The following is a 13,771-nucleotide window of genomic DNA, read 5'->3' as shown; positions in this document are numbered from 1 at the left end:
CCGGGGCTTGGGGAATGTTCTTCCTCGACTGGTGGAGCAGTAGGACAGTCTCTAAAGCTGTTTTTGGGGCAGCGCTGAGACAGCTGGGCGTAGAGCTCCCGGGAAGGCATAGCAGCCGGCGGGAGCGCCCCTCGGACTGGGGTTCAGCCGGGCCACTGGAAGAGGCGTGGAAGCTGGGTGAGGGGGTTGGCGGAGCGGAGAAGACGGAAAGGGCTCGGCCCGGGGCGGGGGCGGGAGGAGGGCGGAGGCAGGGCCTGCAGCGGGCTCCTGGGTGCCGGGAGAAGAAAGGGGGCGTAACCTAGCAAGGACGGGTCTGAGGGAGATTCGCGGCCTGAGTGGGCCCCGGGCGACCTCCGTAAAGGATGGGTTTGGCAAGCCAGACGGAGATTTGGAGTGAACCACTGACGGACTACCGTAGGAGGTGATCAGGCTGACATACTCGAGGGGCGGTGCAAGGAGCCACACCGAGCGGTCTGCGAAGCCGTACTCCAGTCTGAATACCCTCCTGTCTGAATGACCCAGTGCAAGCCTCTGCGCCTCTCCGAGCCTCAGTTTCCTCATCTATAAATGGGAACAACAATCATACACGACGCATGAGATGCTGTGATGGTTCAGTTAGATGAGATAATGTGTGTGCCATTATGCCCAGTGACATGTAGTGAACGATCACTAAATTGTCATGGTAGTTATTATTACTATTCTATGCGATTTGCAGAGGGCAAGGGGTGTGGCAATGGAATTGAGTCGGACAGGGCTGGATTTGGTGGTGACGATGCAGGCGGAGATTTAGGGTGAACAGGCGGAAAGGTAGGCTTGGATGCGGTATAGGACGGGATTCGGCTGTCAGTAGGAGGCCCTGGGGATGATAAGGGCAGACCTGAAGTGTGACTACAATGTAGGTGGACTCTAAATAGGGGGTGGCACGACAGGGAAATGAAATGCGGCGTTCTCTGGGCTGGAGACGGGGGCGCTGTGGCTTGGGTGACTTGGGTTTAGGCGGCGTTACTGAGGGGCGTGGTGGCTTTGGGTTTCCTTGGGGAGGAGCCTGTCTGCGGCAGGCGGAGCTGCGGGCTGGACCCTGCTCAAGCTGCCTGCATCTGCCGGTCTCCTTCCCACTCAGACTGCAGCCGCCAACCTGAGCCATGGAGCGCCGCGCCCTTCTGCTCCTGCTCTTCGCTTTCCTGACGCCCGGGGCCCCCATCCCCGTACCGCCGGCCCTGAAGGCCCTCAGCAACCTGCACTTGTCAACCAGATTAACATCCCGCCCCGCTATAGACATAAAGTACTCGATTCACTACATCCAACAAAAGGTAAGGCGGGTGGGCGGGAGGGACTAGGGCTTCTCAGTCCCCAGCCCAACCGACGGGACCCCAGGCACGGGAGCCCACCAGGAATTTCAGACCCCTGATGCCTAGGACTTGTCCGGTCTTTGGCTCACAGTTTCCAGATGGTGGCCCTAAGTCCCCGTTCTGTTTAAAATCTCTCCTCCCGTTATCAGTAATTTAATATCAACCCTGGCTCCACACTGTCTTCTGCAATTGGCCACAACAGTCACTTCAACTCCTCCTCCTAGAGAATGCCCTAATCCAAATTCCTTTCACCTCCCACCAAATTGAAATTATTTAATGCCAGCTCTGGTCCCTGCTCCGTGGTGACAGTCATCCTTTGTCGAAAAACAGCCCCTAAATACAAATTTCCAATCTTATTAGATAATATCTAATATTTATTAAACTTAAAATGCCAACCTGTCATTTCATGTTCAGCTCAAAGTTGATTTTTAATCCTTTTATTAAGAGTTTTTAACCTTCCCTTTTCTGCATAGGACAATATATATGTAGCCATGCTTGTAAAGGAAGTTGTAGGAGTATGTCAAGATTTGAGGGTGGGAGCGGGGGTGGGGGTTTAGCATCTCCATGGCTCTGAAGCTTGAGTTTAGAGGTTTAAGATAGGTTTGATGCCTTTGTGCTTGACCTTAGCATAAGGGATTCCCAACAGGCCTGGATGGAAAAGTCCATGCTGTGTGAAATGACAGGTTCTCTTACAGTTCTGTATTTCTAGGAGCCTGTGTAAACATGTGAAAATCTCCGTGTAAACAAAGATTTGGGAAAGATTGGGATTAGAGAGTGCAAGAATCTAAGATTTGGCTTTAGGAGTCAGATAGACCAGGATGCCACTCTGCTAGTTCTGTGACCTTGGATAAGTCACAGTACTTCTCTGATCCCAGTTTCTTGATCTGAGGATTTGGTGATGTTTAAATGAGAGCAGATGACATGTCCCTAGCAGAGTATCTGGCCTCAAGTAGGCACTTATTAAATTGATGGTTACTGATCTATAGGAATTTTGAATAGGAATTTGGGATAGAGGGATGGCATGAATTTGTAGAATAACATGTAGGAAATGGTTTTTAACCCAGAAATTTAAATTAGAGTTTATGAGGAAGAGAAAGCATTTTAGTTGTAGCAGAGTTACCAGGAAATGGGTATTTTTCTCAGGCAACTCACTTAAATTAACTCTCTAGGCTACAGTTTCCTCATTTGTAAATTGAGAGATTTGGACGAGGACCAATGTGTTTTACATTTTACTGAGGAAAATTAAGGGCTCTTTGGGGAGCTGTCTCAGAGGGATGGTGGGTGAAGGCCCAAGTTGAAGCCACGTTAGGGTGCTCTAGTACCCCCTTTCTCCCTGACCTCTTTCAGCCTGAGCTATATGCTTGTATCTGTTTTCTCTACTGGGATTCTGTTTACGACTGTTTGCAGAGTTTGATTGCTGTAGTAAAACTGAAGGGAAACTATCCAAACGAGTGTCTCTAAAATCCCTTTAGGAATGATGAAAAAGAGAGAACTATCAGCAGAAAAGGGGGGAACGAAGGGGTAGAAGAGACCAGATGATCTCTTAGTGCCAAATTTATATTCCTTCACTGTAAATTCTTTTCTTGATCACTTTGCTCTTTAGAAATATAATTTAAGGTCAGTTCTTTTTCCATTTTTGGTGATTTGCAAAATCTGTTTGGCTTTACTCAGCCACCTTTACCCTTCTGGCTTACATTTAGTTAATATATTAGGACAGATTCCACTTGTATGTTTATTACCATAATAATAATTTTCCTTACATCAATTACAATTGAGTTTTATTTTGTTTTTTAAGAAAAACTTCATATATGTATTTATTGCATATAATGGTTATATAGTAGCTAATTTCTGGACTGTAGATTTTTAGTTGGGACTGACTATGTATGTGTAAACCAACTTTAATTTTTTTAGTTAGAGCACGTGAAATACTTTTTATGCCTTTTAATATTAAATATTATTATTATAACTGTAAGGCTCAGTTTTTATTTGAGGTTTAATTTTTATCAAACTTTATAATGATTTTCTTTATCTGTAGTTATATCTGTCCAGCTGGCTAAGCTATTCCCAGCTGTCCTTATATGCACATAAGCTCCATGAATGGTCTCTGTAAAAAGCTTAGCCCATGGCCCTATCCCTCTCCTGCTGAGAAATCCTTCATAACTCTGATTACTTGCAGGATAAAGGTCAAACTCCTTGGCATTGTTCCCCACTGCATAACCCCAGCTGGCCTTTCCAGCTTCATATCGTGCCATAAACCCCACTTGCCCCCTACCCCCCAACACACACATACACTTTTAGCAACACAGACTCAGTTGAATGTTGCTGTGTCAGAAATTCTATCTAGAATACCATCCCTCTTCTCCACTAAACTCATACTTCTATCCCAGCTGAAATGTCACCTCTTCTGTGAAATCTTCTTAAATTTAGAGCAACTTAGTTGGTCTTTTTTCACTCTGCACGCTTACTATTTTGTATGTGTCCCCCAGCCAGGTGGCACCCTCCACTACCCAGAAGAACCCATAAAAAATATAAAGCACAAGATTAATATTTGTTGAGGGAGTGAATGAATGACTATCCAAAGAAAGCCTAAATGAAGCAAAGTCTACCATCATTTAATTGACATAAATAATTTTTTGTTTACTTTTCATTTTTTACTTCCTGTCTTTACCAATTATTTTTTCTCTTCTTTAGAAATCTTCAAATGGTTGATTTAGTAGGAATATTTGATTTCTTTTATCCAGAATAACTGAATCAGGAGACTAGACAAAGGATAGTACATCACTTGGGCACTTCAAGGCTCTGGGTGCATGTGTGATGCCAGTGTTGTACAGAGCTCCTTGGGATGGGTGGCCTGTGGTTACAAAGTTTCTCTGCTTCTCCTTACCCTCCACCTCCCACCCCAGCCCCTCAGATAAGACTGTGAGTCCTGAGGAAAGAGAATGGGTCCTTTCAGGCCATCGTCTTCCTCAGGGGTGAAATAGAGAATAATATCTACTGTATTAGTCGGGGTTCTCTAGAGAAACAGAACCAATAGGATGTGTCTGTGTGTGTGTGTATATCTCTTTCTCCTTGGAGAGAGACTGATTTATTTTAAGGAATTCGCTCATATGATTGTGGAGGCTTGATAAGTCTAAAATCTGCAGGGTAAGCTGGCAGGCTGGAGACCCAGGGAAGAGTTGCAATTTGAGTCCAAAGGCACTGCCTGCAGAATTCCTTCTTGCTCAGGAGAGGTCAGTCTTTTGTGCTATTTAAGCCTTCACCTGATTAAATGAGGCCTACTCACATTATGGAAGATAAATCTGTTTTACTCAGAGACTACTGATTTAAATGTTAATCTCATCCAAAAAACACCTTCACAGAAACATCCAGAATATTTGGCCAAATATCTGGGCACCGTGGCCCAGCAAGTTGACATGTAAAATTAGCTATCACATCTACCAAGATTGTTGTGAGGGTTAAATATGGTAACACATGAAAGCACGTGCTCACTGCCTGGAACGTGGTAGGAACTTAAAGAACTTGATGGCATAACTGCTGGTTCCTTCCCCATACTGTCCTAGAACCACACTCTCCAGAGTGTTATACATTTCAGATTCACCCGAATGCGTGACAGTTGCAGTAATGCCTCTTCTAGAAACCTAGTGGTCAGTCATCTATACTCAACTCTTCCTCTTTAACTACTGACCAGTGTTTATGTTAGAACTCTGCATCTTAGCCCAGCGTTGAGCTCATGGTCCCTGGCTGCGGCAAGGCCTTCCCACAGCTCCTTCCTTGTATGCTGTGAGGCAATCACACCAGTGGGCTAAGCTCTTTTGATTTATGTACATCTCTTACGGTTCTACTTTTTTTTTTTTTATTTTTTTTTATTTTTTTTTATTTTTTTTAAAGATTTTATTTTTTCCTTTTTCTCCCCAAAGCCCCCCGGTACATAGTTGTGTATTCTTCGTTGTGGGTTCCTCTAGTTGTGGCATGTGGGACGCTGCCTCAGCGTGGTCTGACGAGCAGTGCCATGTCCGCGCCCAGGATTCGAACCGACGAAACACTGGGCCGCCTGCAGCGGAGCGCGCGAACTTAACCACTCGGCCACGGGGCCAGCCCCGGTTCTACTTTCAATTCCTGTTCTAGGTTCCCCCTTCCCACTCTTGTCATGGTGTCCCTGATGTCTAGTAAAACGTAGCGGTGTTGGGCCCCTTGCAAAGGCCTATTGCTCTTTCTCCTCCTCCTCTTCTTCTTCTTACTTTTTCCCTCTTCTCCTCTTATTGGTTCATCTACTGCTGGCCTTCGCCTTAGAACTGGAGTATACCGTCACAAATATTATGTAAATTCTGAACTGATTTCTCGTTTTTCTCACAGAATCATTGTCAGAAGGGGTCTTGGAGATCATGTAGTCCATTCCTTAGATGAATTGACCTGGATCTATATTATGGAAAGTCAGGAACTTGATAGAGCTTGACTGCCATAGAGGTTTGAGAATGAGTTATGTTTCTACTTCTACCTGAATACCTTCAGACAAGTTACTCTGAGCTTCCATTTTTATAATCAGCAAAATGGGGATAATTATACTACTCATCCCACACATTTGTTGTGAAATAAACTGGTATGTGTAAAGTGTTTATTTAGCACAGTTTATATCACTTGGTAGACAATCAATAAATGGTAGATTTATTTTTATTTTATCCTGCAGTTTTTTAATGTGTGTGGCTTTAACTTAACTCCTCTCCAGTCGGAATAAAGCACTTAAATCATCCCTTATCATACCTAAAATAGTTATTCTGGAAAGAATGGAAATCTGTGTGAACTCTTTTCCATTACATAAATAGTACATATGTGCCTTTTTATCAGTGGGATGTAATTTAATACTTGTAAGTAAGGCATAGAAATTTAACTTTTTTCCTTGTTTGAAATAATTTTCTTTCACACAAGACTGATACATACAGAAAGCCATATGAAGCTATTTCTATTTTTTTTGTATACTATTTTGAGTTTTAGTCAATTGTGGAGGGGAAAATATGATAATGAATGTATCCTTTTAGGTTTTTCCAAATGCCTTCTCTTTTTTTTTTTTTAAAGATTTTATTTTTTCCTTTTTCTCCCAAAAACCCCCCGGTACATAGTTGTATATTCTTCATTGTGGGTCCTTCTAGTTGTGGCATGTGGGACGCTGCCTCAGCGTGGTTTGATGAGCAGTGCCATGTCCGCGCCCAGGATTCGAACCAACGAAACACTGGGCCGCCTGCAGCGGAGCGCGCGAACTTAACCGCTCAGCCACGGGGCCAGCCCCCTAAATGCCTTCTCTTTTTGATGATCATACTAAATCTAACACAGTCTTTCTGATTGTAGAGTTTTGAATGTATTACTAGTTAATTCTAAAATGTAATTTCACAGTAAAAATTAATTTTAGATTTTGCATTGTCATGTTATATCTCTGTCAGGATACTGCAGGGACATTGTGCTTTAGGCACTTAAAACATTTTCAGAGTTTAGGTTTTCGTATTAGCCCTGCCACTAACTCATGTTGTTACTTTGGGCAAGTTGCTTAACTCTAGATCTCAGTGTCCTAATATGTAACATAAGAGGATTGGATCTGCTGATCTCTGATGCATCTGTAATTTTGTTTACTGAGTGCCTCTTGTCACAGGAGACTGTATTAGGAACAGTGAGGATGTAAGCACAAGTTCTGTTTTTTGCCCTAACATTAATTGCCTTTGGTAGATCAGACCTAGACACTTTTTCCATCTCAATTTTGAGTAAGACATAGACTCAGATCATGTGAAGTGTTTTAAATTAAAAATCATGCCACTCTACCACTGCACAATATTTATAACATAGAGCATTGTATTTATGTTTATGATTTTTAAGTTTGCTTGGTTATGGGTAGATTGAAGAAAGAAGAATCGTTGACAATATGTCTTTATCTTATTTGTCTTGATTCCTAGTGCCTTGCATGGTTCCCTTTGCATAGTAGTTCTTAATAAAGATTTTTTGGATGGAAAAGATTGGCTATAAATTAAAATGAATAAGGAGTGAGAGGTGGGAGAGTAAACTGAAATATGCATTGCGTATGTGTCTAATGCATTAATAATAACAATAATCTGCTACCATTTATTGAAAGCTTTATATACCCTAAGCACTCTGCTAAGTACTTAATGAACATTGACTTACTTAATCCCTATAGCTGTCCGATGAGGTAGACGCTATTACTGTTCCACTTTCTAGGTGAGAGAACTTCATACAGAGAGGTTAAGTTATGTGTTCAAGATAAACTGCTTATCTGTACCATTTTGTTTTTCTGAAAATAAACTCATAAGTTTCTAGCTCTAAAATAAATGTCATTACCTGGCTTGTTGTGCTAGACAGGATAAGCTAACTTATGCTGTTGTAACAAAACTCTAAAATTTAAGTGACTTATTTCAGAAATTTGTGACTGATATTGTATTTCCATTGGGGTAAGCAGAGGGTTCTGCTCATTACATTCACTTAGAGATTGAGTGACTGATAGAGGTTTTCTTTCAACATGTGCTTTCATGATCACTGTAGAGTGGAAGAAGAACATGGAAGGATTTGTGCTAGCGTATAAATGTTCCAGCCTGGATATGAGACATCTCACTTTCTTTCTCGCTTCATTGGCCAGAACAGGTTAAATTGCTGCATCTAACCACAGGATGGGAAGAAGAAAAGTATTGAATTTGAAGTGCCCAGAAGGAGATATAGCACTAATGGCTACCGTACTCATACACCCATCCACCTACTCAGGGTTCATCCAGTTCCTTTTATATGTCAGGCCCTGGACTAGGTCCTGGGGAGGCAGAGATGATTACATCCTGGAGAACCTCACATTGTACTTGTTGACTCTTGCAATTGTATATACTCAAATGTGTATCTGAAAAAAATGAGAAAGAACTGATAAATTTGTAATTTCTTGGCATTTATATGGCTGTAACTCAGAGATTGCTTCAAAAAAATATCCCTGAAGTGAGATTGGTCTACTTAATGGTTTCTTGCTCAACTTATCATCATCGTTATAGTTCACTGCCCTGCCATAGATAGATAGATAGATAGATAGATAGATAGATGTACACACATTCACACATTGAAGCATGTGATTAAAAAAATGAGTGTATTTATTCATATGTTATTCAGTAATTAAAAATAATTGTTTTACGTGTCTTTTCTTTTTTTTTTTTTTTGAGGAAGATTAGCCCTGAGCTAACTACTGCCAAGCCTCCTCTTTTTGCTGAGGAAGACTGGCCTTGAGCTAACATCCATGCCCATCTTCCTCTACTTTATATGTGGGACGCCTACCACAGCATGGCTTTTGTCGAGCGGTGCCATATCCACACCTGGGATCTGAACCGGAACCCTGGGCCTCTGAGACGCGGAACATGCAGACTTAACCGCTGTGCCACTGGGCTGGCCCCTTTTCCGTGTCTTTTTTATATGAAAGAAACAAAATACATATAGAGATTTATATAAAAAATCTTACATTTGCTTTTTAAGTGTTGGATAATTGTTCGTCAAAAAGGAAAATTCTGCATTGATGGTATGTATGTTATTGGGGAATTTATAAAAGTCTTTTTTCTTCTGGTTCACAGTTTAAGAAAAGTCCTAGTTATTGTGTATGAGCAGTGAATGAGTTAACGTTTACTGATTATCTAATCTGGGCCAGATAATATGCTAAACTCTTTTACATATCTGTTTTTAATTATTGTAATCACTTTTAAAAATAGATGATTTAATTTAGGTTCGTAGAGTTTAAGTGTCTTCATCAAGCTGTTAGGGAACAATATTGTGAGTTACATTTTAATCTGTTGCTTTCAAGTTTTATGATCTTTCAGTTGACATCATGATGCCTCTGTGTTGTAAGCAGTGGTAACAAAACTGATGTCTGTATCTGTTTATGTTATGCATTCAATCTTTACAACAATCCTGTGAGATAGATATTATCCTCATTTTTAGAGGTGAGGCTTCTGAGGTTCAGAAAAGATCAAAAGAGGAAACATCCAAAATATCCAACTTGTAAATCTCCTGGTTTTTCAGTCCCAAATTGTAAATGATTTGTGATATATCCATATAATGAAATATTATTAGCCCTTAAAAATAATGGCCTTTAAGTATATCTGACAATGTAGGGAAATGTTCATGAGTTAATGATAAATGGAAACAAAATAGAAAGTGAATGTACAATTTGTTTCCAAATTCATTACTCAGTTTTTATTAAGTACCTACTATGTGCTAGGCACTATTCTAGGCATGGGGGGAAAAGCATTCAAAGCATAGGGAAGAACAAGTATAAAAACCTGGAGGTAGGTGCATGCCTGGTGGGAGCAACTGCACCTTGCCCAAGGTAACAACATGAGTTAGTGGCAGGGCTAATACGAGAACGCCTTTTAAAGCAGTGTGGCCACAGGGTTGTGCCTAAGGGAGAGAGTAGTAGAGGATGAGGACAAAGAGGAAGAGAGACAATGTAAATACTCCTCTAGCAGAGAAGGAAAGTAAATGGACTAGGGAAATAGAATTTGATGGCAGGGCAGTTTTGAAGTCTCATGCAAGTTAGTAAGACCACATGACATGGCTATATGTTTTTCCAGCTACATTCAGTTTCTTGGGTATGGATGTGGAGTTGGTGGAGAGTTGTTTTTAACCAGGATTGCGTTTTTTGCCAAATGAGTGAAAGAAAGAGAGAGATGTGGGGGCTGAGGGGTGTATGCAAGGGAGTGATTCTACTCATGGGCTATGGAATTTAAACCAAGTAAGGAGGGGAGTGAGGATGGGTTGAGGGACAGTGGAAGGGTGGATAGTATGAGGTTGAAGGATTTGGGGAATCATAGTAGTAGAGGGAGTGAGCTGGAAAGATAAGAGCAAGTAGAATACTTGAAATTGAGGGTATGGCGGGATTACGGTTACTGGGACTGACAAGATCTAGGGTTTGACCATGGTTTAATGACCAGGGTAGGTGGAGGACAAGGTCATTGGAGGAGAGGAGAAACAGGAATTAAGGAGCCAGGATATTGAAATCACTGAGAATTTCGAAAAGAGTTATGTTGGAGTGACAGTAAACAAGGAGCTAAAATCTTCAAGGCATGAGGGAAAGTGAAGCAGCTGTCAGTAGATGATTGTAGCAAGAGTAGTGGGTGGTATACTTTGATGACATAATATTTAGAAGCAATGGGTTGGGGAAGAGGGAGGGAGAATTAGGAATGATGAGAATACCTAGGCCACCTTCAGTCCCAGTGGTGGGAGAGGTTTGAGAGAGAAATCACCTACCACATGACAGGGTCAAATATGTTTAAAATATGTTTATAGCTGCACAAAGAAAATATACTAAAATATTAACTGGTGGAAAAGTATGGGTGATGTTTCATTTTATTCTTTATAGTTTTCTGTATTTTTCAAATTGTCTATAATGAACCTGCATTGTTTTATACTCCATTGAAAAAAGCAGTTGGCCTGTCCTGGCTCAAATAGGCAGTATGTGGCAGCATCAGAACCTGGGCCTTCCGACTCCAGACTGTCACCTAGCCCCATGCCTCCGGGTAAACTCTTGGACTGCTTGTGTTCCTCTTTTGCTGCCTAGCCATGGCTGCTTTAACATCTTTTCCTTAAGTATTTTACATCCTTGTGTTCTGTACAGAGCTGGGCAAGGATGAAGAACTGATTTGCGTGGAGATGGGAGAAAAATAGAACAATGCTCTGTTCTACCCTATTTCAACCTAAGATTTTACTGAATTGAAGAGGAGAAGAGGGGGAGAGGAAAGGAAAGAAAGGTTTCCAGAGGAATTTGTACCTGTGTCAAAGAGAGGGGCAGGATTAGGGTCACTTAAATAGGACCAGAGCTTGTATTTTCCCTAAGTCTCCAGCCCCTCTGATCTGTCTGCTTTTCAAAGATAAGAGCTCATGGTTCCTCTCAGGGCCACTTAGCAGATCCTTCCCAAGTCCATAGTTGTAGGTTTCTCTCTCCTTCTCTCCCCCTCTCTCTTTGACCCATTTCTCCAACAATAATCCTAGTAATAATAATAGGTAATATTTGTCAAGCTCTTACTATGTACTAGACAGTGTTCTAAACACTTTACACATATTGGCTCATTAATTCTCACAGTGACCTAATGCGGTCTTGGTACTACCATCCTCAATTTATTGATGGAGAAACTGAGGCACTGAGTGTTAAGTGTTTTAATCACTATCTCAGTCTGTCTCCTGATGTTTCTACTTGGAGGTTTTGTAGGTCTGACTCAAAACCGAACTCATCTTGTTAGGTGATGACTCGGTCCAGCTTTCTCATGGGGGCACTATTATCATTAAAAAATATTTATTGAGGGTCTACATATATGCCAGGCATGCTTCTGGAGACAGCAGATGGACTGCTCATGTGAAGTTTATTTTCTGACTAGGAAATAAGTAGATAATAAACAAATAAACATTAAATAAATGAGATAATTATGGACTGTAATGATTGCTTTGGAGGAGGGCAAGGAAGCAAGGTGATATGTATGTGTCAGTATGGGGTACAGTGGATGGGAAAGGCTTTATCTCAGGAAGGTTTCTTTGAGGAAGGGACACTGGATCAGAGAGGGAACAGAAAGTATTAAGGCCCTAAAGCTTGAAATGTCAGTTATTTTTGGCTTTTCTTTCTCCTGTACCTCTTGTAATTACCAGGTTGGGTAGATTCCATCCTCAGAGTAGATCCGTTATTTTTACTTATGGCTTTCATCCTCTGTTGTGAGCCCTATCACTGCCTTCCATGGATTGGAAGAGTCTTTTAACTAGTCCTCCTTGCTACCTGCAGTTCCTCCTCTACTGCAGTCCCCATGGGTCACATTAATCCCCTCTCCTCCAGTCACACCACTCTCTGCTCAGAACCTGCAATGATTCCTTATTGTTTGCTTTGTTAAGAACAAAATCCCGTAGCATTCAAGGCCTTCCCACCTTTCTAGTTTGCTATCTGTTCTCCACACATGCTCATTCCTTTCCTGTTTCTATACCTTAGTCCACGTTGTTCCTTTTGCCTAGACTGCCTTTCCCATGGCCTTCCCTTGTTTATCAATCCCATATATCTTTTAAGCCCCATCTCAGACACTGCCTTCTCCTGGAGCCATTTCTTAATCTCCCAGAAAGTGTGTGATCGGTCAGATCTTTCTTTATACTTCTCTCATGGCATGTGCCTTACTCAAGCGTTGTGTTGCAATCTTTTGTACTCTTGTCTTAGTCCCTTTTTAAAGCAAGAACCCTGTCTTGTAAGTATCCGTACTCCTCCGTAGCATACTGCACATTGTTTTACTGATTGTCTTCACAAATGTTTATTGAATCTATGTCTTCCCCCTCTCCCTTTTCCTGCTTCCCTACATATTGAGGTAAGGAAGATGTGTGTGTGTGTGTGTGTGTGTGTGTGTGTGTGTGTGTGTAGTAGGGAGAGGAAGGGTATAGAAACTTGGTTCCCACTAAAATGCTTTTGGGGAACACGGTAGAATGTCAGGCAAATAAAAACAGACCTTCTTGTTCTCATCTCTTGTTTTGATGATCTGGAAGCTATGGCTAGTTGTCCGTGCTGACCCTTCGCCCAGTGTATCTACAGAGAAAGAGTCATGCGAGGGAGTGCAGCGGTTTCTGTTGTTTCTTTGTTTTGTGTCTGGGTAAGGGCTAGGGGGAGGGTGAAGAATGAACATGTTATAAAAAATGTCTCCTTGGGGCTGGCCCCGTGGCCGAGTGGTTAAGTTCGCGCACTCCGCTGCAGGTGGCCCAGTGTTTCGTTGGTTCGAATCCTGGGTGCGGACATGGCACTGCTCATCAAACCACGCTGAGGCAGCGTCCCACATGCCACAACTAGAAGGACCCACAACGAAGAATATACAACTGTGTACCCGGGGGCTTTGGGGAGAAAAAGGAAAAAAATAAATTCAAAAAAAAAGTCTCCTTAACAGCTGCTTCTGTGGCAATTGTGAACTGCCCGTGTTTATCAGTGTAAGTAAAGGTGGTTCTTTTTATGATTTTGGTTTTTCATTTGCAAACAGAGGCCAAGAAACTGTATATTTGTAAATCCTTAGTATCTATTATTTACGTGTCAGTTAGTTCCAAGTTGCCCTGCAGTGCTGCAACTGGAGAGGAGCAGCTGCTGTCTCTGTCAAGCTCATGATATTCTCTTTCTTGCTGCTCATATAGTGAGGGCTGCCCACAACGGTTAGGAAAAGGCAGATTTCTTTAGGAGCTTTCTTTGAGTAGCTCTGCAATTTGGTTATGTGATACAGTGAAGTATCATAGCAGTATTATAGCTGATATAATATCTTACATTTATGTAGTAAAGCAGCACAATTATATATTCATTCATCAAATATTTGTTGAACTCTTCCTATGTGCCATACACTGTGTTAGTATCTGGGGATAAGTGGAAAGCAAAGACAGACCTCATGAAGTTTACGGGTTAGTGGGAA

General features: G+C 41.8%; 1 protein-coding gene across 2 annotated transcripts in view; it reads left to right on the top strand.

Annotated features, from left to right (window-relative positions):
* The window catches only part of PRCP (prolylcarboxypeptidase), a 60,667-nt gene that overhangs the window by 66 nt on the left and 46,830 nt on the right, over positions 1–13,771 (top strand). Inside the window, exons 1-2 of one of the 2 annotated variants that reach the window (XM_046637575.1) lie at positions 1–177; positions 1,121–1,310. In XM_046637575.1, coding sequence (XP_046493531.1) covers positions 1,143–1,310 — 168 coding nt within the window. In that variant the 5' untranslated portion in view covers positions 1–177; positions 1,121–1,142. The remainder of the gene's footprint in view (positions 178–1,120; positions 1,311–13,771) is intronic. The other variant, XM_046637576.1, reaches the window with a different exon arrangement.

Source organism: Equus quagga, chromosome 14, assembly GCF_021613505.1.
Source record: "Equus quagga isolate Etosha38 chromosome 14, UCLA_HA_Equagga_1.0, whole genome shotgun sequence".
Lineage (NCBI taxonomy): Eukaryota > Metazoa > Chordata > Mammalia > Perissodactyla > Equidae > Equus > Equus quagga.
This window is presented reverse-complemented; position numbering and strand designations above follow the sequence as displayed.